Source organism: Achroia grisella, unplaced genomic scaffold (genome assembly GCF_030625045.1).
Source record: "Achroia grisella isolate CSIRO2021 unplaced genomic scaffold, CSIRO_AGI_Agris_v1 utg1867, whole genome shotgun sequence".
Lineage (NCBI taxonomy): Eukaryota > Metazoa > Arthropoda > Insecta > Lepidoptera > Pyralidae > Achroia > Achroia grisella.
The window spans coordinates 40,525-63,386 of record NW_026712690.1 but is presented as its reverse complement, the minus strand read 5'-3'; the positions used below and the strand labels follow the sequence as shown (position 1 = coordinate 63,386).

Below are 22,862 nucleotides of genomic sequence, written 5' to 3'. Positions count from 1 at the left end.
ATACATCTTTATAACAATGCAATACGATCTACATTCGCTTAATATTCAATGCTTTAAGTACCATTCACATATTTAAAATATATAAAAAAATCATAATTAATTAATAAGTCTTAATAACTTCGAAGTCAGTAATTTAAATTATATATTGAACAGTATCACGTGTAAATTTTTAATTCGTGATACTGAAGTACGAATTTATTTTATTTAATTTATTACTGTAACGAAATAGATATTTCTCACAAATTCCTCTTGAAACTGTTGATGATAATAAACCTGTGAATCTAATTATAATATGCCTACCTTCTTGATTCAAATTAGGCTTGATTATATAAAAATTAAAATATATATAGAATTTCATCCAATAAGAAAGAAATATTAATTTCTTATCACAGTATACATAAAAATTATAAAAAACAATTTATAAATATTGCTAATTATAATCAAACCCTTTTAGTTTTATCTTTTATAGCATGGCAAGAATTTTCAATACATAATGTATACATTATTCAAATGGAATATATGTATATACAGATTATATACTGACATTTATTTATTGTATTACAAATGATGGGATTATACATAAATACAATTTGTATATGTACCTTTTCAGCATATCCAAGAGAGAGAGAGAGAGAGAGAGAGATTCATTATTATTATTATCTCTCCTTTTCACAGCTTAAGCTGGTGATTAGTACCGAGGACGGGACATTTTAAGTCTCACGTTAAAAATTAATTTTATCACGCAAAAAAAATTAACAAAGTTTCTCGTTACTTTATTTTGCGTGATGATTTTCATTTTTATTCTGTTGTGGCATTTAGAAAGCGACTGACTATTATTATTATTATTATTGTTGTCTCATTTTCAAAGCTTTTGCTGGTTTTTTTACGCTTCATGGCGTATAAACTACACTTATGAGCCGAAACCAAGTAGGCAGCCTTTCGAAGGGTGATTTTTTTGTAAATTTAATTATTTCAGACTATTATTATTATGTCCAGGGAAAACAGGACGGTCGACAACTCTAAAGTATAAGTATATAGCAAGTCTTACGAGCTAAGTGCGAGGCAATAGTCTGAAAGGGGACGAAGCCCTAGCCTGCCGGCGACGCGGACGTTGTACCCGCTGACAGCTGCGTTCACGTGAGCGTTGTGGAGCTCCGCCACTTGTGTGGAACACGCTGCCGCTGGATCCCCAGACCCGTCTAGGCTTCCTAACCTGTAGACAAACACACATTTTATTATTAGAACCAAGTTTTTGACGAATGTTTGTGAGTATGGATGGATAAGATTAAACTTCGACCATTGGGCGACCACTAGTTTATATTTTAACAGATCAACACGCAAATTTATTGTTAGTTCTTCTTGTGTTCATTCATAATTTAAGAGCTGTGCTCTTGTCGGTGGAGCTCCCGCCACCTTCCACGATCTTCTATCAGTCCCTTTAGCTGTTGATACGACACACAACTTGCTTGATATAGCTGCGTCTTGGTCTTCCCCTACCTCTCTTTCCATCTATTCTTCTTGTGATGAGTCTGTATTCCGAATGAGTGGTGGAATAGATATTTATAATATATATATCTTTATAATTTTAAGTGTAGACTATCAGTGTTACAAATATATTTGTAGCTTTATAATGAGTTAGTTGTAATATAAATAAAAGATATAGAGTTCGTTTTATGTTTTGCAAAGGTAAAATGGATCAAATAGACACCTTTGGCATGTAAAGCCACCTCAATTTCTTTTATTTATACTGTATTTGGTGAACAAAAAAAATATCTCTATATATATTTTTCGCCTTATTATCTCTGATCATCGCGACGATTGACTGGTAGAGAATGCCATCAGGCATTAAGTCTGCCATGTATAGATTTTTATGTGCAAAAGAATAAATAAATAAATATTTCTATAGTACATACCAGAACTCATTCCCAGGATGTGCATTCCCATCCCAAGCGTATGTCATCACCAACAACTTCCCTTCATGTTCACCACTCAACTCAGATGATGGCTCTCTATTCTCCAACTGCACATTGATGCCGCCCCGAGGATGCCGCTTGCACTCGAAGAATATCCGCTTCTCGGTATCCGTATCCGATGTGAAAAGAGCTAAAACACCGCTAGTGGGTCTCACATATGCGAAGTTAACGTCGGATATATGGTTCAACAAATCCTTCTTTAGGAGAGATCGTATCCTTTCCAGGAATGTAAGGATGTATACATCGGCTTGGTGTGATGACACCTTCCATACGCCCAGACCTATAAATGTAATAAACCACTATTAATATTAATTAAGAATACAATATCTGTCATAAAACTTAAAAATTGTCTACATTTGTTTTGGAAGAAATTGAAATAAAAAGATTTGATTGGAAATCAAATAAAGTCTAAAATACTGTACCAGATTAACCCGCAACAAAAAGTAAATAGATATTAAATTTGGTTTCTGTTCAAGCACATTCTTTTATGCGAGATCTTAATTAATTGAATTTGAATTGTTAAATAGAATTCAAATTCAATTAATTAAGATTAACTATTTTTTGTGTTCACTATTTCGTGTATATTCATGTCACTTCATTTTCTTTCAAATTTTACAACACAAAACAGTTATCAAACGGTAAAAACGGATAAAAAACCCCTCATCAATCAATCAATAGCATTATCACGAAACTGTGGGCTTAATCCCCACATGTTTTATTCCACAGATTGTATCTTCCAGACACATTTAAGGCTCATAAATTATCAATAACTCTATAATTATGTCTCCTCCATAGTCAGATATTCGTGGTGTTAGAGCGCCTTTTTTGATAACTATTAATTACCTAAAGGCGTGAAAGCACGCACTGTTGAAGAATGCGTGAACGAGTTCAGTTTCCGCGCGCGGTCTTTCTCGTTCCCTTTGTCTACATTTACATGCATATTCTTTCCTCCGTGAAAGCCGATTCACGTGTGAAGACAGCTAATGTATAATCATAAACGGTGTACTAAGGTTATAGCCAGACAAAATAATCATCCAATTAAACAATTTTCAGTTTCAGTAACTCACCAGCACCAATAATATTCACAAATGCATCCTTCCCAGCTTCACTAGCTCTGTACTCTGCTTCCAACAGTGTGGTCTCTACTAAAACACTAAGTCGTTTGTAGTAAACCTCGTTGTCAAATATAACATTATTGCTGCATTCTTGTGAGGAGCACTTCACATATCTCTCTATGTATCTCTTGTCTTCACTTTTATCTTCTATGTTAACGTAGGACGTCAATTCTTCATATGTGTAGCTATGTACCTGAAAATTAGTATAATAATAATATATCGGGACAATTCAGACAGCGCCATCTAGTACCAAGTTAAGCAGAGATTGCGTTATGAGTACAAATGATATACGTTTACATAGATACGTTTTTTATACATACATACATATATAATATACATAGAAAATACCTAGAGCCTACAAATACAAATAATTATACTTATAAATACAAATGTATATACCGAGATGATCAAACCTAATGCTAATGTTACAAACATTTAGCTACTTATCTGCGAAAGTCGCGTCAAAATCATTTCAGATATTAGTAACAACACAGACATACAGACAAACATTTTAAAAATAATTTTTGATGTAACCACCACATATAATATCATATCCATTCAGTGAAAAGCTGTTAATTTGATATTACAAACAGTTTTTCACTGAATGGATGAAGTTCAATTATATTTTTTTCTAAATATCATTCCTTATACATATACAGTATTGAAACCTACAAGAAAAGAGTCTATTCCTTCTTAAAAGGCCGGTAAAGCACTTGCAATTCCCCTGGTGTTGCGACTAATTATGGGCGGCGGTAATCACTTACCATCAGGTGAGCCGCAAACTCGTTTGTCCATAGTGGATAAACGAGTTAAAAAAAAACAGAATAGAAGCAACAAAAATCAATTGTTTAAGGAAAAAACAAAAGGTCAAGACAAAATCATAAAAAACCAAATATTTTTAATTTAATCTTGCCATTTTCCTTGTTGTCGGTTTTATTTATGGTCAATTTATGGTCGAAATTCATGATAGCTAAATATATGTTTTGTTCTGTCGATTTGGTCATTGTTGAGAAGCAAACAAGTTTCTCAATTGAATCTGTATAAACTGGATGGTAGAGAAAAATATAAATATTAATACATTTACAGCAGAGGTTCCCAAACTTTTTTTGTCATTTACTGTTTTGGGTAGACCCTCCATTCTTACCTGGTATTGATTTCTGTAAATTTCTAACTGTAGTAAAGTTAATGCTAAAAACATAAAGTAAAAACAACAAGTTGACCGCTTTTTGTTTGTGTTTGTCATAGACCCCGGGGGGTCGATATAGACCACTTTGGGGATCACTGATTTACTGTTTATAAGCACTGACAATGTTATATGATTGAACAAAGATTGAGCGCCTAGAGGTTACTATGTCGGCTCTCGCATGCCTAATCCTTGGTAATGTAAATCGACTAAAAACAACATTTATTTAAAAGAGCAACACACAAGTTTCTTTCTCATTCTTCTTGTAATGAGTCTGCGTTCTGAATGAGTGGTACAATTAAAAAAAGTGCTTATATTAGGTTTATTTGAATAAAGATTATTTCTATGTGGCTAAAAAGTCCTAAATGAATAAATTATTTTTGATTTTATTTATTTGTCCCTTATATTTTAAGAAATCATTTACCTGATAGAACTCTGACCAAATCTGTCTCCACATATGCTTAGCCGATTGGTTGTTCCTGACATATGTTGTTTTTAGTACATTGAAACATGTGGTAGGTGTCACTTCTTCACCATATCCATTCTCCCACGTGTTCTGCTGTTCAGTAATGAGGATATCTTCACAATCCATGCGTGCACGTCGTTCGAAACGGGTGCCGATAACTCCTACAATTACATAGAAAGCATTTTTTATGTAAATCAAATGACAAAGGAACTGAACATTTATTCTAAAGAGCAATACGCGTGTTTCTTTCTGGTTTTTCTTGTGATGAGTCTGCGTTCCGAATGAGTGGTAGAATAAAAAAATATGACTATTCAAAAGTGCTTGTATTGTGTTTATTTGAATAGAGATTATTTCTATTTCTATTTATTTTACTGACAGCTTATGTGATGGTAAGCGACAACTTACGCATATGTAAATACTTATACCCGTACCTAAGCTAAACAAAGCTTGTGTTATGAGTACTAGATAACTAATATAAATACATAGTTACGGTATTTTATTACACACATAATATACATAGAAAACACCCAAACCGATACAAACAATCATATTATTAAGTAATACAATTTTTTACCGTGCAAGGAATCGAACCCGCGCCCATAGGAAGTAAAGGTGTGCTAAACAGTAAACAGCAAAACGAGGCATAAAATAAATTGACAGTTTGATTTTGTGTCTACCATATTTGAACTCCTGACCTCTTGGGCGTAATTCGGTGTAATAAACCATGACTCTCAAAATAGTACAAGAAAAATTTATAGAATTTGTTTTACATACCAATAATAACAGCATTCTTCTCTATTCCCTCCTCCATTTCTACCCCGACGTTGTGTCTAGCTCCATTGTTAATGCATTCTGTATGGCCACTCACAAACACCATAGCTGATAGTTTCATCTCATCGTAGCTGAGACAGTTCTCTAGTACTAATGGTGGTTTCTGGTGTACAGTGCCGACCGCCTCCCAGCCGTCAGACCTGAGAAATAAACAATGTCTTGATTCCCAGAGACAAATTTGACATGACCAATGTTGCCAGATTTTTGTAATGTTTTAAATAGGGTTGTGGCATCAATAGAAATTAATAAATTTTTTTTAGAAATAATATAATATCGCATATCAACGCTATTAATAAATATAGCTTTGTTGTGTCAATACAGTTTTTTTTGTATTGACTTCTTGAGAGTTAATTCCGACGTATTGGTCAATAAAAGGTATATAAAATTAAATCACTAAAAGGACTGATAAATGTTTTTCTAATACCATTTATTGGAAAAATAAGCAACATCAGTATGAGAGTAATGACATGATAATCACGATATAGCTTACCCCATCTCGCCGCTGAATAGTTTGTAATGATCATCCTCGCCCATAAAGACCACTGCGCGCTTTTTTAATATCCTATCAATTAAAATTGGTACCGTCACATCCTTGTAAAATGCCTTCTCTATGCTCGTCCCAAATTCCCTGAAATCAGAAATATCATGATTATGTTACATATGCAGTATAGCAGAACGTATATACGACGAAGAATAAATGAGGCCGCAATGTTACAATTTCAAAAGAGTATTTAAGACAGAATTGGATTCGTGTCGTATCAAGGCTTAAAGAATATGATGGAATATCATAGAAAGTGGCAAGAGCTTCACTACACACACATAAGAGCGTTGCTCTTAAGTTTATGAATGAATGAATGAATTTATTTTATACTATGTAGGACCCCTCCGATCGATACCCCGTCCAATTCAAACGGGGATCGAAATTACGACGGCCTGAGCCGAGGTTCGAACACCTAGTAGTGCCCTCAGACTAAAGTCGTATCCGTCAGGCAGGAGTTGGCCTAACTCCTTCGAGTGCCATCTGAGCCCCTAACGTCCGAGGTTCGAGCTGCGGCCAACAGCATTAGACATTGACCCTATCATCCCCATCACTGAACATTGACCCTACGTGTGCTGCCACTGGCAACCGCGACGATGATGGCTTCGTCGTGGTACAAAAGAAGAGGCGCACAAACAAGGTCAATAGGAATCATTGTGGCACTGCACTCACTGGGCCCAACTGCTCCATACCGACCACGACAATGTACCTGTCCCGTCTACATTACGCCACTAAGGAGCAGGACATTGTCGATTATATTAGTACCAAGAGTAACCTGACATTGAGGGTAACGCAGCCGAGTCACAACGCGAGTTTCAACGTTTGTGGCGGTGAACTTGCTGCCGACCTTCATGAAAAAAGGCCGAAAGGTGCGGCCAACAGTGGCAGATTGCCATCTTCAGTGCCGTGATCACACAGACAAAAAAGTTTTTAAATATTATATTATATGTATGTTAGTCTATAAGGTATTTATAATATGGGCCTAGTTGCCTGAAATAAATGAATAAATAAAAAATAAAAAAAAAAATTAGAGTAGTCCGAAAAAAAAAAAACTATTTAGGTGGCATATAAGCAGATGCGACATACATCTGAAAGCAAATGTTAGCTATACATATATGCTCGCCAGCCATATGTAGCTAGGCGAGGTGTCACGTGCGCGTTGCTGTTCTTGGACAGTTAATTAAAGAACTTACACCCAGGTTCAACAACTAGTTCATTCTTTTACCCATTATCAAAACTTCTTTTTGTTCTTTGAGTTTTACTTCTTCATGTTTTATTCTATTAATATAGTTAAACCGGTCTTAACAGGAATAATTATGGTTAATTGGAATCTTGTTAGTTTCTTATTAAATCTGTAAAACGATGACTATGTTGTTGTGGCAATTGTAGTTTGCGTTACTTGTTGAGATACATACGGTCAAACATCGAACGGTATAACACCTATTTTAGTTAATATTTTTTTTTTTATTATTTCATTTATTTTAGATATGTATCCATATTATGTTAGAAAACAACTTATGAATTATGTTAGTAAATTACAATATTACATTTAATTCATATATTTATGTCTGTGTCCACGTCCAGAAGCCCTGGGTCCGTTAAAATGTTTATAGTATTTATCGATCCGATATTATTTACCGATCCCGATCGATTTAAAATTGACAAAGTTTCATAAAAACTTTTATCCCCTTGGAGATAGAATTACTCAAAATCCTTTCTTAGCGGATGCCTATGTCATAACATCTGTGCCTGTGCTTTGATAGATCACTACGTCAGTCACCTTTGAGTTATATATATTCAGATGGCCAGGCCATTGGAAATAAGATAGTATGCTACACAGCTAGACAATCAAGGATGGGTAGTATAAAAATATAGAAACATACCTTTTGTATATAAGAAAGTGTGTCATGAGTAGAAGCACCCTCTCATGTATGACTGGGTATGTGGACACTATATTCTTCTTCAAACTATCCAAAGGCCTCTTCAATTTCAGTTTGTGTAATCTAAAAAAACCCATTATGAATAACTTTGAGAGACCATGATCCGTGTTATGTTAGTGTACACTACACTTATTGCATCATGTTTGTATTATTGAGTCATAAATAAATAGAACTCACTATTTTTCATATCTTTACATAAAATGAAGTTGCTGCTGCTGTCTGTTGGTTTATACCTTTTAAATTATGTAATGCATTTCATGCACTTTTCACCATTAGATAGACTGATTCAAGAGGAAAGTTTATATGTACAATACATGCATGTTATGGTATAGAACAAGTTGAGAAATTAAATTATTTGTAATGCATCCATGTGAAGTCGGGATGGGTTGCTAGTATTACATAAAATAAATCATATTGTGCATACCTGGCAGTGTCAATGGGGAATGGTATCGGAAATTGCTTGCTTTTCTCAATAATTTCATCGACATTGTCAGATAACTCTGGCTTTGGAAGATCAATACACTGTCTCAGTAATTCATTTGTCTCCTTACTCATGCTAGGGAAGCACCAGTCTGGTTTGCACCTGAAAAGTTTTATAATAATAAGAAAATGACTGTAATCTCTTATGAGTCCAACCAAGCTCTGAAGTTAATTATATTGGACATACACCTAGGTGTATTCAATGAATTGGCAGAACTAGCTTCCGATGCAGCCAAGTTATTGTCCTGGCTGGATTCACATTAGTTGTAGAAGTTTCTAGTGTAGGTAAGATAAACAAAACAACATCATTTTTTATGTTCAACATCAAATATAATATAAAAATACATACCATTATTATGTTAGTGTTTATATACACTAACTCTAAGTATTATATTTACTAACTCTGTAAACTATGCTAGTTATTTTAAAATATACTTACCAAGAGAGGTTCTGAAAGGGTCTCAAAACATCCATTTTCACAGTTCTCGCCTGCGAAGTAAACAATAATAATTAATAAATAAGATTGAATCATCAGTGCTAAATATATTAGGTAATAGATTCTCCTGAAGCCTTATTCAATAAGTACAATTAGTGTAGATAATTATAATAATAATTTAATGAAACATGATGCGTAATTGCTAAGTATTATACTTACTATAACCGGCCGATATAACAGTAAAGCGAGAGAAAATGATTTTATACTCATGAAATATATCATATGTCAAAATTATATATCACTTTGCATGTATTTACACGTTAGTCACAATAACTTACAATCAAAGGTACTATGAATACATAAGATTATTATTTTCTATTCATTTTTTTATAAGTTAGCATTCAAATTCCATGAAAAATGATGAATTTGAGAACATCAACTATTGATAACTATTCGAGCTAAGTAATGAATCACATAGATTGAAAGAAACTGAGCTGACTGACGTATTGTACTGAAACAGGAAATATTTTGCATTGACCAAGGAACTTAATACTCTAAAAGCATCGGTAGAAGATTGAGTCAATGTAAGTCCAATTTCGGCCAGTCATTCGATCCAGACTAAAAGAACACAAATAATTAAATAAAATCAAAACTAAAAAATAAACAAAATCAAAACCAGTCCCCTACTATAGGACTAAAAATAAGTTAATGTAATTTTTTTAAGTACATTAAATATTTAAAAAAATATTCACCTTTTGGCAATGGGTTTGTTTTGCCCAATATGCTACTTATTATAATAGACGGGAAACAGAATGTAGAAATAAATAGAAACTAATAGGAATTTAGGAAAGTAAATAATAGTGATTATGAACAACAGATTTATAATATTTTTATTGATAAATGTGCTTAGATTTTAGAATTTAAATTAGTTTTAGGAACCGTCACAAGACGATCCAGTTACCCAGGGTTTGTTGCCCCCGGAATTGATGCAGTGCGAAGGGTCTTGCACCTAGGCTCCAACATTCACCTCCCTAGAGGGGTGCAGAAGACTAGCGTCAGTCTGTGCGATGACCAGTCAGGACCAGTCTTAGTCAGTCAAATCTGATTGACAAATAATTAGTTTGGCATTGACAGTACATATGTTGACGTTCATTCGAGAATAATAACAGTGACATTATATGTAGTCTTACAATTTCACCTTTTCCCGCCTTTTCTTTTAGTACAATCTTTTTTTTACAATGTTTATTTATTTGAAATTATTTGTTTGTACTGTATTTTAAAAAGATTAATGTAGCATTCATTTAGAAGAAACATGGCTGATCTAAAAAGTTTTCGTGCTGAAGTGAATAACGCTTTCAAGCTTAATGGTTTTATAATACGTCGGGAGGCGACCACATTCATCACGGAACAACTTTTTAGTTTATCAAATCAAGAGCGACAAAAAGTTTTGGAAAAATTAACTGCTCACTTATTACGCCAATGTCTTTCACAGCCGGTATTGGAGAAAGAACACATAGAAGTTGCTTATAAAGAATGCACTTCTCTAGGACTTGAAGAGACTGAAACTGTGTTGAATGTAATAGATTCATTTAGTATCCCAAAGTTGAATTATGACAATGAAAGGAAGAAGTTCGTGAAAGATACGTATAATAGTAAAAATTTGTATCCAGAACCTAAATGGAAGGCTCAATACTTAATAGATAGGTACATGATGATATGGCAAAGGACTGTACGTAACAAGTTGTTCGCGTTGGAAGCACTACCTACTATGACTGAAGAAAAGCGATTTCAGTTGCGTAAAATAGAAGTATTACTTAGTTCTTCCAGTAAGATAGATGAGGTAATAGTCTTAGGACTTTTAACTCAATTAACCGAAGGGAAATACCATTTGGAAGATCCAACGGGCAGTGTGTTATTAGATATGTCAGAGACGAGGTACCATTCAGGCTTATTTACTGAGAACAGCTTTGTTTTAGCTGAAGGTTATTATGATGATAAAGTTTTACATGTTATGGGCCTTGTGCTACCTCCATCAGAATGTAGATCTGTCTCATTACCTTATTTTGGGAATTTAAATACTTTTGGAGGTAAATCTAAGGGTTTACTGAAGAATTCTAAAAATCTATTAAAGCTGGAACAGGAAAATGAAGATGGTATGTTAATATTCCTGTCTGATGTTTGGTTGGATAATTTGAAAGTAGTTACAAATTTAAAAACCTTGTTTACTGGTTATAATGACTTCCCACCAATTGCTATTATATTTATGGGTGAATTTTTGTCATGTCCATATGGTTATGAACACAGTGTACAGTTGAAAGCTGCTTTAACAAACTTGGGAGACATCATTTACCAGTATCCAAAATTGAGGGAATCTTGTAAATTCATTTTTGTGCCTGGAAAAGGCGATCCTGCTGCAGCTAATATACTTCCAAGACCACCAATACCAAACTCTATTACGAAAGATATAAGAGAGAAATTAGGTGAATCCGTAATATTCACTACAAACCCTTGTCGTGTTCAGTACTGTACACAAGAACTGGTACTATTAAGACAGGATTTGGTTACGAAAATGTGTAGGAATTCAATACACTTTCCAGAGTCAGGAGATATACCGGACCATTTAACAAAAACTTTATTAAGTCAGTGTACATTATCGCCTCTGACATTGGGAGTGCAGCCGATTTATTGGCAGCATTCGGAGGCCTTAAATCTTTATCCAATGCCTGACTTAGTGGTTGTTGCAGATCATTTCCAACCATATACTCGATCATACCAAGACTGTCAAGTTATCAATCCAGGATCGTTTCCTCGGACAGAATTCTCATTTAAGGTTTACATACCATCATCTAAAACTGTTGAAGACTCGCAAATACCTAAAGATGATACTTAAATTTAAGATGTACAGGAAATATAGAACATTAAAATACTTTTGTTTTCAGTTTTGTTTAATTTTCGATAATACATGACTATTTACAACAATTATAACTTATAATAAAATTATTAAATAATTATTACATTTTATTATATTTAAAGAGGTTTTTAGGACAGACATATATGTTTCATTTATTTTACAAAACAATTTAGCTGTTGCTGACATAATAAGATATACCTATGTAATTCAGATAAAATTTTTGAGTATTTCACTGCATTTATCCATGTCTGTCAACCAACAAGGACTACATATATAGATATTAGAAATTAAATATTATGTACAGAAGTTTTCAAATTGACAATGTGTCTTTCAATCATACAATAAGAAAACAATAACTAGTCAGACAAAAGCTTCGGGAGTTAAGAGGTAAACATTTTATAATATCTCTGTCTACTCCATTTGGGTTGTAATAGTGAATGTATTCTTTATAATCTGTTATTTATTTTATAATGCACAAAATATAAAATAAGTCTTAAATAATTTTGCATGAAACATGTATTACTCATTTTAATTTCGTCAGTAATTAATTCATTAGAAATAAATCGAATCTAAATCATATATGTTGAAAGGCTCATCTGTAAATTGACGTACTAAGGGGAGGAGGAAGTGGGCCGAGAATATGTGGGTTTATTATTGTCACATTTCAGAATGTGTGACATCATAGGGAGAGCGAGGTCTCACAAATGTGACAAGGACGGGTAGGTTTATAAAAGTATCCTGACGAGTTCAAAGTGTACTTTAAACTCGCAGGAGTATGGAGATTATTATGGAGCGTTGGCAGCCCTACTTTTTATGTTTACTTAAAAAGAAAAATTGAAGGCTAACTTCTACCTAACGGATAGGACTTTAGTTTGAGATTAATGGTTAAGGTCCAAACATTAGGTCGTTTTAATTACAATCCAAATGGTACAAAGGATTTTTATATTCAGATAAATATGGTTTATTTGCGAGTTGTGATAAAATTACGACATTAATAAGTTTGTTAAAATTCTTAAAATAAAACTAGATATAGGTGAATACTTAATTACAATATATTTACAGATCATTATTAGATACACTTATAAATTATTATTATTATTAAGTAATACATGTGCTTATATACTACCGAGCCGGTTTGGTTTCAATGCGGTTAGAGGAGAGCTTACCGTTTTCGTTGGATAAAGTTGTAAATTTTACATACATAATTTTCTCTCTCAAATATTTGCTAGTACCATGTTATTGGTCCTGTATTCGTTATAGCAGTGTTTCTCAAAGTTAGTACTGTACAATAAAATAATTTTAGAAATTAACAACTCAAACTTTGAAAGTATTAATATGTGTACTTAATGAAATATGAATTTTATTTTAATGCAAATTGCGGCCATGTTCAAAAGAGGGGGTCCTTGAAGTTTATAGTAGGTAATGTATTCGAAAAATGTAAGATATAAATATAACCATAAAATAAACAGATTTGAATATTATTTTAACAACACTGTTGCAAACTCTGCACATTCTTGTAAATTTATTTTTGTATCAATTTTGAATGTCTCTATTTACAGGTTTAGAATTGTTATATTTGTATAAGTTTGTTCCTTTATATAGAACTTTTAATTAAGAATAAGTACACGCACCACATACAAGATTTCGCTGTGTTAAGAGTAGAAGGCGATATTATATCGTTTTGTTACTTTACTACTTCATTTTCAAGAAATAAACTCCGTCAGGCGGGTGTTAGCCTCCAGCCGCTTCATAAGTCCTTCCTTTGGTTTGGAGTGCCATCTGCCCTCTGTTGAACGGTGAAGCTGTAAAGGCCAGCTGCGGCCAACAGCATTAGACTAGTCCGAAAAGTTTAGTTCAACAATCCAACATCACTGGCTGTTTTATTTATTTAACACCAGACGACACTGTGATAGTCTAGAGTTTAGTGTTGGGTTATACAATATTTCATTGTCACTTTTGCACTGTTACTGTTCGCACCTACATTACAAGTATTTCCATTTTTCATCCGTTGTTACATTAATTTCACATATAGTAAACTATTTCTATAACCCAAAATTATAATATATAAAATTTGAGAAATCTGCTATTTAAAATATTTTCATTGCTTATATTTATTGAAAATTTTTTAAAGCGGTACTAGGCTCCCATCAACGTAGTGTAGGTCTCAGCTATAGGAGCCAAGGCCACGAGACAAATCATTGCGACGGCGAACAGGATGATGATGGGAGCGTATATCCCAAGTAGTAACTTTCTGAAGCTGGAGAACTGTGAACAAACATTCTTATTAGAAACATGGTCAAGATGGTTAGTAAAGGGACCTGGAGGTCCCATTGGCCACGTGGTTCTTTCTGCAAACTATCGTGGTTAATTGCTGGTGAACTTGCCAAGAAACTCAATTGTTCTGAGTTCAAGCTCATTTTATCATGCTCCAGTGGTTCCACGCCAGCGTACATCGTCGTAACGCAGGCGTTTGCAACGTTCAACATCCTAAATACCAAATACCTACTACAGTAGGTACATAAGGTATAACCTACGGAACAATAATAGTAACCCTAATAGATCTCAAAGCGCCATCTAGTATCAATCTAAGCAGCAAAGCTTGTGTTATGGGTACAATATTTTTGTTCTACATACAAAACATCTAAGCCAATACAAACAATCATACTCATGAATTCTATGTTTGCATCATGCGAGGAATCGAACAGGTGACGATCAGAAATAAGGCGATGTTAAACGACCACCAGCGGTTTAGCACACCGATTTACTTCCGATGATCGTGGATTCGATTCCTAAACTAAACGGTTAGACTACCGAGGCCGTCAAAAGATATTTGTATAAAGGAATTATTATTTGTATAATTACCGGCGCATCTGTACTCCTGTCGACCTGCGACGCTTGGCGGGACCCCAGCATGTCCTTCATGGGGAATGTGTTGACACGACCATTGCTAATTCGACCCTCAGATACGCACACGATCAACTGTAGAAACATGAGTAAAAATATCGTAAAATATTCATTTGTTCTTAATATATATATTTATTTGGGGTCGGCGTATATCAAGTTATTTTTTTCTAAATATCTTTTTACTATGCCCAATAAAAATTGTATTATTATTATGTTTTTCTCTTCCTTTATTGCCATATCATCATTCACACAGTGCATCCATCTCTTTTTCGGCCTGTTCAATAATAATAATTCTGGACAATTCGCACAGTGCCAAGTTGAGAATTTGTGTTGTAAGTACTAGACAACTGATATAAATAATGACATAAATTTTTATTTTAAATACATACAATATATATATATATATAGAAAACACCCAGACCAATGCTAACACTCACACTCATGATCAAATTAAATGTTTACTATCGAGTGTGAGGAATCGAACCCGCGATCATCGGAAGTAAGGTCAACAACTAGGCCACCGAGGCCTTATTTATCTGTGGTATTTAAAATAAAACTCACCGATAAAACAAAGTGCATTATGACGTGAAAGACGACGAATGCAGCGAGGATGTACACGCTCCACGGAGGTAATTCTGCTTTTTGAAGATATACCGCTAGGAATATTGTAGCGACTGAAAAAAAAAGAATTATTTATTATTTTGTACACAAAATTATATGCAAGCCTGATGGCATTTTCTATCTCACAAAACAATTCTGCTACAATAAAAAAAAAACTCCTTAAATTTTAATTATTAAACTCATTAATTCATTATTTAAACAATAATTAATTATTTAAATAAAATTATTCCAACAATCTGTGATAGTCTCTGGCATATTGGATTCAAATGTATCTGTTCCTAATTATCGACTCTCAGTCACACACTATTGTTCTCACTCGCCGTTCACAGTTTAATGCCTGCATGACGCCAGCAGTGTGTGACGGAGACGACATAATGCTTCCTTCTCTTTCACACATATAATACAATACAAATTGAAATTGTCGACGACATTTAAATAATGCCTCTGATTACTCCAAGTGATATTATACTTCAGTCAGTCGTGATATTATACTTACTTCCAAGTATATGAGCAGCGTTGCCAACGAGCCAATGCAACCAGTTGAATATTGGCCTCTTCTTTGTACCGGGGTGTGGCCTGAAGTAGGCACCTGAAATTGATATTATATATTAAGTATGTATATATAAGCATATCGTTGCAAAGTAATTATCGTACCGTATACATATATCATACCTAGAAACAAACTGTAACAATTTTTTTTGTTATGTCACAACCCTTCTAGAAACTCCCACGGTGGAGGGCCATCATCCATTGCCAACCATCCAACCATACTCATAAACTTTCGCATTTATAATAATATAAATAAAATAAATAAATAACCCTGGACAATTTATACAGCGAAAACTAGTCCCATGGTAAGTAGAGCTTGTGTTATGGATAGACAACTGATATAGACATTTTTATAATACATACATAATATACATAGAAAACACCCAGACCGATACAAACAATCGAACTCATGAATACAAATGCTTGCACCGTGCGAGGAATCGAACCCGCGACTATGGGAAGCAAGGCGGTGTGATAAACCGCCAGACCACCTAGGCGTCAAGAGTAAATTAGTAAGAAGTATGATATGACCATCTCACCAATTGGCTGTATGAAGCACAATATGACAGTAACAATGCCGGTGATAGCGTGAGGGTTGTCACCAGTGGTGGACCAGCCACCGACCTCCACCAGGATCAGTATGAACCCGCACACCGTCAGCAACCACGTCACTACCATCAATATTCTGTGGTACTGAAAAAAAAAATAGAAAATAAAATTTACCAAATTACGGGATCTTATTCTCGTGATCATGGCGGTTGAAAACTGCCGAAATATCGGAAACTCTTTAAAAATAAATAAAATATGGTAAGATCCCGTGATTTTTCCTCATCTATACATATAAATAAAATTGGACTGTCTGTTTGTAATATTGAAATAACCAATTTTTACTACATGCATATGAATATAAATGTGGTACCTACATACACCAAAATAACATTTATTACAATTTTTGTCTGTCTGTTTGTTCCGGCTAATCTCTGAAAAGGCTGGACCGATTTTGACGGCACTTTTTTTGACAGATAGCTGATGTAATAAGGAGTAACTTAGGCTACTTTTATTTTAGAAAAGTCCTATTATTTTAAAGAAATAAAGTTAAATTCCACGCGGACGAAATCGCGAGTATATCTAGTTATACATATAAATAATGAACGCGTCACATTTAAAACAGTGTACTAGTCGTAAGTCAATAAATTTATTTATATAAAGAAAGGTAATAAAACACAACTACCTAGTTATATAGAGAAAGGTTACAAAAGATATAAAGAAGAAAAGAATGATAACTACGTCTATTTAAACGTACTTAAAATAAATTTATTTGAAAAAAGTATCTTTTATTCTACTCAATTCTAAAAAGACAACTGCATGCAACTGCAATGCGAATGTTGAGATGGACGTGTGGTGTGACAAGAATGGACACGGTAAAGAATTAATTATCGTCAGTGGAGCCGTCAGGTTGTTTGTCATTATAATTACATAAATAATGATAATGATGACATAAATAAATATAATGAGTAACTTACAGCAAACCAGATGTCCTTGCCACCAAGCTGTTTTCCGACCCACACTTGTCTGAAATACCTGCACAAATAATTCGTAATGTTAACATAAGAATTTACTAATTTTTATTTAGCAAACAATAAGTAATTACAAACATAAACATATATAATATTTGTGGCAATCACTACAAATAATGCCACCACAGTAAGAACAAGCCGACCAACCCGGGACACTCGCGGGACGGCTGCGAGTGTCCCGGAGTGTTTCGCTCGTTATTTTATAAAAATGTCAACTGTACCAATAGGATTAGTAGTATGTTCCTTGCAGTTAGTTTTTCTGTTAATGGATGATAATAGAAGCACATAAGCAAGATTAAAGATAAAAGAGCAACACGCAAGTTTCTTGCTCGTTCTTCTTGTGATGAGACAGCTTTCTGAGCGGTAGATTAAAAAAATGTAATGACTATTCAAAAGTGCTTCAATGTAAGTTTATTTGAATAAATGATTTTCTATTCTATTCTATTCTAATGGAATGGTGCACCCGCCTGCGCTAACGGTTTACGCTGGCGGGGCACCCGTGGAGGATGATAAAATGAGCATGAAGTTAGGTTACTTAGCCCATCTTGGCAAATGACAATTTACCACGACGGTTTCCAGGCGGACCGCGTGGAGGTCAACCTGATATGGTACATTGCTAGCAATGGAGTTAGCCTACATTACTAATAATCCCCTTGCACTTAGTTAAGACACATAATTTGGTCAACATAAAGTTGATCGTTTGGTTCTGTGTATTTTACAAAATAAACAACTTTCAATAAGAGGGCCTTTAACTATCACCATACAAACCCTGAGATGCTCATGTCTATATCAGGCACCCATACATTACATATCGAAGTAGTAGTGATTTATAACAAAATCTTCTCCCTTTATAATATAAATACTAACCTGGCAAGAAGGATGCCCAAAGATGCAGTTCCAAGCCAAGCAGCCAACATAAAGGACCCGTGGAGCTTCAAAAGCAGTTTGGAGGCGCCTGCAGCTGATCCAACGGTGGACAAAGCTAGTGGTTCACCGGTCGACTCGTAAGCTATTGAATGGAAACCCACGCGGTCGGCATCTGGAAGAATAATAATAATAAAATAAAATAAAAATTAACCAAATAATTTTGACAATTTAAAATATAAAGAAATAATATTAATAAATTACTTGGACAGTGTGACCCGTTACTATAATTTAAGATACCGAATAATTTCGAGAATTAAAATAAGTAAATAAATAATATTAACAATAATTATGACCATAATGTGGTATATGCCATAAAGCGTAAGAAACCAGCAAAAACTGAAAATAGTGCAAAAAAAACCTGGAAAATCCACACAGCGCTGTCTAGTCCTAAGTTAAGCTGGGCTTGTGGTCTGGGTACCAGACAACTGATACAAATACTTATATATTTTTGTGAATACCTACATAATATACATAGATGTAACACCCATATCGATACAAATAATGATACTTATTAATAAAATTTTTTGTACCGTATGAGGAATCGAACCTGCGACTATCGGAAGTAAAGCGGGTAAAATATACTAAACCGTTTATCCAGACCACTGAGGCCTAGGGACAAATCTGATTTAATCACTATGACTGATTTTCTATTATTTAGTTACTCAACCAGTTGGTTGTATATTTAATATTTTGACTCGTTAGTGCTACAATGTTAAAAAGTTACCATACTTTTTTGCTCGTTCTTCTTGTGATGAAACAGCTTTTTAAATAAGCCGATTTTAATGAAAAAAGTTTTATGAATAAAGAATTTTCATATTCAACATCAATAGATTTGTTCATTACACAGAATATAGAAGTCTGAATTAAATGTGTCACAATGTTAGTTACCATACTCCTCCGAAACAGCTTAACCGATTTTAATGAAATTTTATGCATATTCAGTAGGTCTGACAATCAGCTACTATCTATTTTTCACACACCTAAGTAATAAGGGTTCTCCATTAATCTAAATCCAACATTATCTTTTAGTTTTGAAGAAATATTTTTTATATAAACATAACTTTTTACCATTCTAGTATCAATCCCATTTTTTTTTATATATAGCTAATAGAAATAGAAATATCCTTACCCTTCATACTATCTCCAGATACAACCATCAAATTATATTTGTTATTCGCAAGATCGAACGTCTGTCCCTTCACAACAGAAACTGTATCTCTTCTGAATTTACAGTACAATTTCCCATCAATGACCGAAGACTCCAACAGTTGAACTATATCTTGTGGAGAGTCTGATCTCCGCACATATGGCTCTGACTTCGGATACGTCCAGGAGGTGAACAGACTGACTCTACCATTATCATTTCTGACGCATTCCATAGCGCTGTCGTCACCCATTTTGTTGTCCATACTTAATCCTGCTGCGACGTACTTCGGCTTATCAGTACCCTGGATTTCGAAGGTGTACGCATCGCCCGCGACGAATATAGCCACAATCGCTTTGCAGTCACCTTTGGGGATACAGTTCTGAGGTACACCAAAGCATAGTTTTGTGTCTGCGCAGCCTTGGTAAATCGTATCCAGTTTTTGCGTCGCTGGTTTGGACTGGAAATAATAATTTGACAAGACTAACTTCTACTATCAATTCTTACTGTTAAGAACAGTAGATAGTAGAAGTGATTATACAAGTATAAAACATTTATACATTATAAAAGTGAAAGTTTGTTTATGTTACGGATTATGATAAATCTTTACAGTAATACAGTTTATACATCAGAATGTCAACAAGCTATAATTTTAAAAGATATTATGTAAATTGGGCGAAATATAATGTTAAATGTCAAGTAAGTGTGATGCAGACAAAGTTGCGCGAGTCAACTAGTAAGAATATAATCAAATGAATCACACAATAAATAATCATAACTTACATTATAATCCGTTCAGTAGTTTTTGCGTTAAAGAGTAACAAACATCCATACTTACAAACTTTCGCGTTTATAATATTATTAAGATGTAATTATTTTGAATGTAAAATTGTGAATATGTATTATACCTTGGACTCCAATATAACCGGTGGCTCTTGCGTGCTGGTAGCGAGTGCTACTTGGTTGGGAGGCAGTGTTGTGACCACGGTATCAGGAGTTACCACTTCCACCAGCGGCGACTCCACATTCCTCCAGAACATGGCGTACGTTTGTGCTACTGTTGCTCTGGAATTAGAAATGGATGTGGGAGTGAGTATAATAGCGTGATGGTATGTCGACGCGAGTATGAACGAAGATTCACCAGCGAGAGAGATAGAACGTGTGTGTGACAGAGTAAGTTACAGAGTAATGGTGATGAAAAGGAGACAGGCGTGTATGCGTATGTGTATATATAGGCGTTTGTATTTGTGCATGTTTATCCGTGTGTGTGAAGTGACCAGCGCGAGAGTGTAAACACGAGTGGAAACACTTCCCTTGCCATTGGCGCTGCCACTCGCGCTGTCCGGCGCTCCCTCGATTGTCGGTTTTTGTGCGCGAGTCAAAGGACTGGCAGCGCGAGTGGCAAGGGAAGCGGCTGAATACAATCGTAGCATAATGTTTCGTTGTTGTTATATTAATATCTTTCCATATATTGGTTAATGGTTGTCAATTAATGTTTTTCTTCTTCTAATACATATGTACAGAAATTCCTGGTAGATTTGTCACAATAGGCTAACTGACCTGACATCATGCTCATCTTTTCATCATCTACTGGTGCCCCGCCAGCGTAAACCGTTAGCGCAGGCGGGAGCAGCAAAAAACTAATCATTTGCTAGTAACTGAACCTAGTGTGTAGTAACATATAAATAAAAATTAATATCTACTTTCTACATTTTATTCAAATTCTTTATAGACGACTTTTAGTCCCAGGACGGACTAAAAGCCTTTGGTTATAATTATTGCCCAAGTAAATTTTACAAAACAAACTCTCCTTTCCCCCAATTCCCTGAATTAATATAAAGTTAATATTATAGATATAACTTTTTTTTTCGAACTACTCTAATGCTGTTGGGCACAGCTGGCCTTTACTGCTTCACTCAACGATAGGGTGCAAGTGCAGATGGCACTCCAAAACAAAGGAGGGACTTACGCAGCGGCTGAAGGCTAACTCCAGCCTCACGGATACGACTTTAGTCTGAGGGCATCGCTAGGGGTTCCAACCTCGGCCCAGGCTGTCGTAATTACGACCGCCATTTGAATTGGACGAGGGATTCATCGGAGGGGAAATATAGTACCTGAATTCGATTCCGCCCAAGAAGTCGGTAGGGGCTTGCCATTGGAAGGTCATGGCAGGTTTATCATCGGGTGATGAGTGCGTCACCGTATCATTGTTGCCTCTGCAGCTGATGATGTGGGTAGCCACTGGGTCTGGCACTCTGATGAACTTGCCTACTATCGTGTCTTGATTCTGAAATATTTGATAACTTTGAATTAATATTTATCATCATAATGAGATTCACCGAGATTCATTAATCACCTTAGTGACTAATGAGTTTTATGATCACTGGCATTCGACGTCTTGTACAGAATTCCATTCTATTAAAGTCTCATTTTTGTTAAAGTTTTAATGCCTAAATACATAAATATATGAAATACATAAATACATAAAATAAATACACAAATACATAAATGTATGAACCCTATACGGTGGACTTAACACTATAAGGCATATTCTTCTAGTCAACCGTGAAGCAAAATATGCAATTTTGTTTCGTCACTGCGGTTTTTACAAAGTCAAATGACTTAAATGATGTACCTCGTTCAGTAATTTTAATTAACCTCAATCAAACAAAACAAACTTCCTCAATAATTAATTAATTAACACGTTATGTACGGGGAAAATAAATATCCCGTTAGATAACCGGGTCATCAAAGATTTATTTTCCCCATTGTTGAAACAGTTATCTTTGGGTAACTAATTAAATATATATTATTTTTACTATTACAGTGAAACCTGATTAAGTGGGACCTGGATAAGTGAGAAACCTCTATTATTGAGAGTTGCAATGAAGTCTTGGACTTTTTCATTGAATTACTTCTGTTAATGGAAGATTTTTTATAATAATAATATTGATAAGTGAGATAAATTATTCAGATTAGGGCAGGTTATCAACATTTGCACCTTTCAAAATGGAATAACGGTACATTTCGACCTCTATTAAGCGGGGCCTCTGTAAATGAGACAATTATAATTTTAAACCTGCTTTTACGGAAGGAAGGATGGACTGTATTAAGGCTGGTTAAAAATGAGACACGTTCTTATAAAATACTTGTAATCAGCTCGCTAGCAAAAATATAAAGACAATGGCATAAGAAAACAAACGGTATATAAAAACAGAACGTCAAAATATAAAATTCAAATATATATAAAAAACATAAAAACTATCA

The 22,862-nt window shown here is 34.5% G+C and overlaps 3 protein-coding genes across 3 annotated transcripts in view; 1 reads left to right on the top strand and 2 right to left on the bottom strand.

The window, feature by feature from the left end:
- Positions 1-192: 192 nt before the first annotated feature.
- LOC131841650 (uncharacterized) lies at positions 193-9,427 on the bottom strand. The gene is made up of 10 exons (XM_059189975.1): positions 9,182-9,427; positions 8,966-9,015; positions 8,471-8,629; positions 7,990-8,109; positions 6,059-6,196; positions 5,512-5,708; positions 4,696-4,898; positions 3,041-3,281; positions 1,914-2,253; positions 193-1,213 (listed from the first exon to the last, which is right to left on the bottom strand). The coding sequence occupies exons 1-10, from the start codon at positions 9,242-9,244 to the stop codon at positions 1,045-1,047; spliced, it is 1,680 nt and encodes a 559-aa protein (XP_059045958.1). The 5' UTR covers positions 9,245-9,427; the 3' UTR covers positions 193-1,044.
- Positions 9,428-10,134: 707 nt separating this feature from the next.
- On the top strand, positions 10,135-11,881 carry LOC131841658 (DNA polymerase epsilon subunit 2). Its single transcript, XM_059189983.1, has one exon. It carries the CDS (start codon positions 10,275-10,277, stop codon positions 11,850-11,852), a length of 1,578 nt encoding a protein of 525 aa, XP_059045966.1. The 5' UTR covers positions 10,135-10,274; the 3' UTR covers positions 11,853-11,881.
- A 1,870-nt stretch (positions 11,882-13,751) lies between these two features.
- Positions 13,752-22,862, bottom strand: part of LOC131841649 (putative ferric-chelate reductase 1 homolog) — a 31,750-nt gene continuing 22,639 nt past the window's right edge. Inside the window, exons 4-13 of the mRNA XM_059189974.1 lie at positions 21,710-21,882; positions 20,504-20,660; positions 19,581-20,055; positions 18,392-18,563; positions 17,471-17,528; positions 16,487-16,640; positions 15,895-15,987; positions 15,339-15,451; positions 14,736-14,852; positions 13,752-14,138 (exon numbers count right to left, since the gene is read on the bottom strand). Coding sequence (XP_059045957.1) covers positions 14,010-14,138; positions 14,736-14,852; positions 15,339-15,451; positions 15,895-15,987; positions 16,487-16,640; positions 17,471-17,528; positions 18,392-18,563; positions 19,581-20,055; positions 20,504-20,660; positions 21,710-21,882 — 1,641 coding nt within the window. The 3' untranslated portion in view covers positions 13,752-14,009. The remainder of the gene's footprint in view (positions 14,139-14,735; positions 14,853-15,338; positions 15,452-15,894; positions 15,988-16,486; positions 16,641-17,470; positions 17,529-18,391; positions 18,564-19,580; positions 20,056-20,503; positions 20,661-21,709; positions 21,883-22,862) is intronic.

Excerpts from the sequence above, each read along its gene's own strand:
- LOC131841650 (XM_059189975.1), bottom strand. The coding sequence starts at position 9,244 with ATGATATATTTCATGAGTATAAAATCATTTTCTCTCGCTTTACTGTTA. Across the intron at positions 8,630-8,965 it reads CCCTTTCAGAACCTCTCTTG|GTGCAAACCAGACTGGTGCT; the intron begins GTAAGTATATTT and ends AAAACTTTTCAG. Across the intron at positions 3,282-4,695 it reads TTTGGTCAGAGTTCTATCAG|GTACATAGCTACACATATGA; the intron begins GTAAATGATTTC and ends ACTAATTTTCAG.
- LOC131841658 (XM_059189983.1), top strand. The coding sequence starts at position 10,275 with ATGGCTGATCTAAAAAGTTTTCGTGCTGAAGTGAATAACGCTTTCAAG.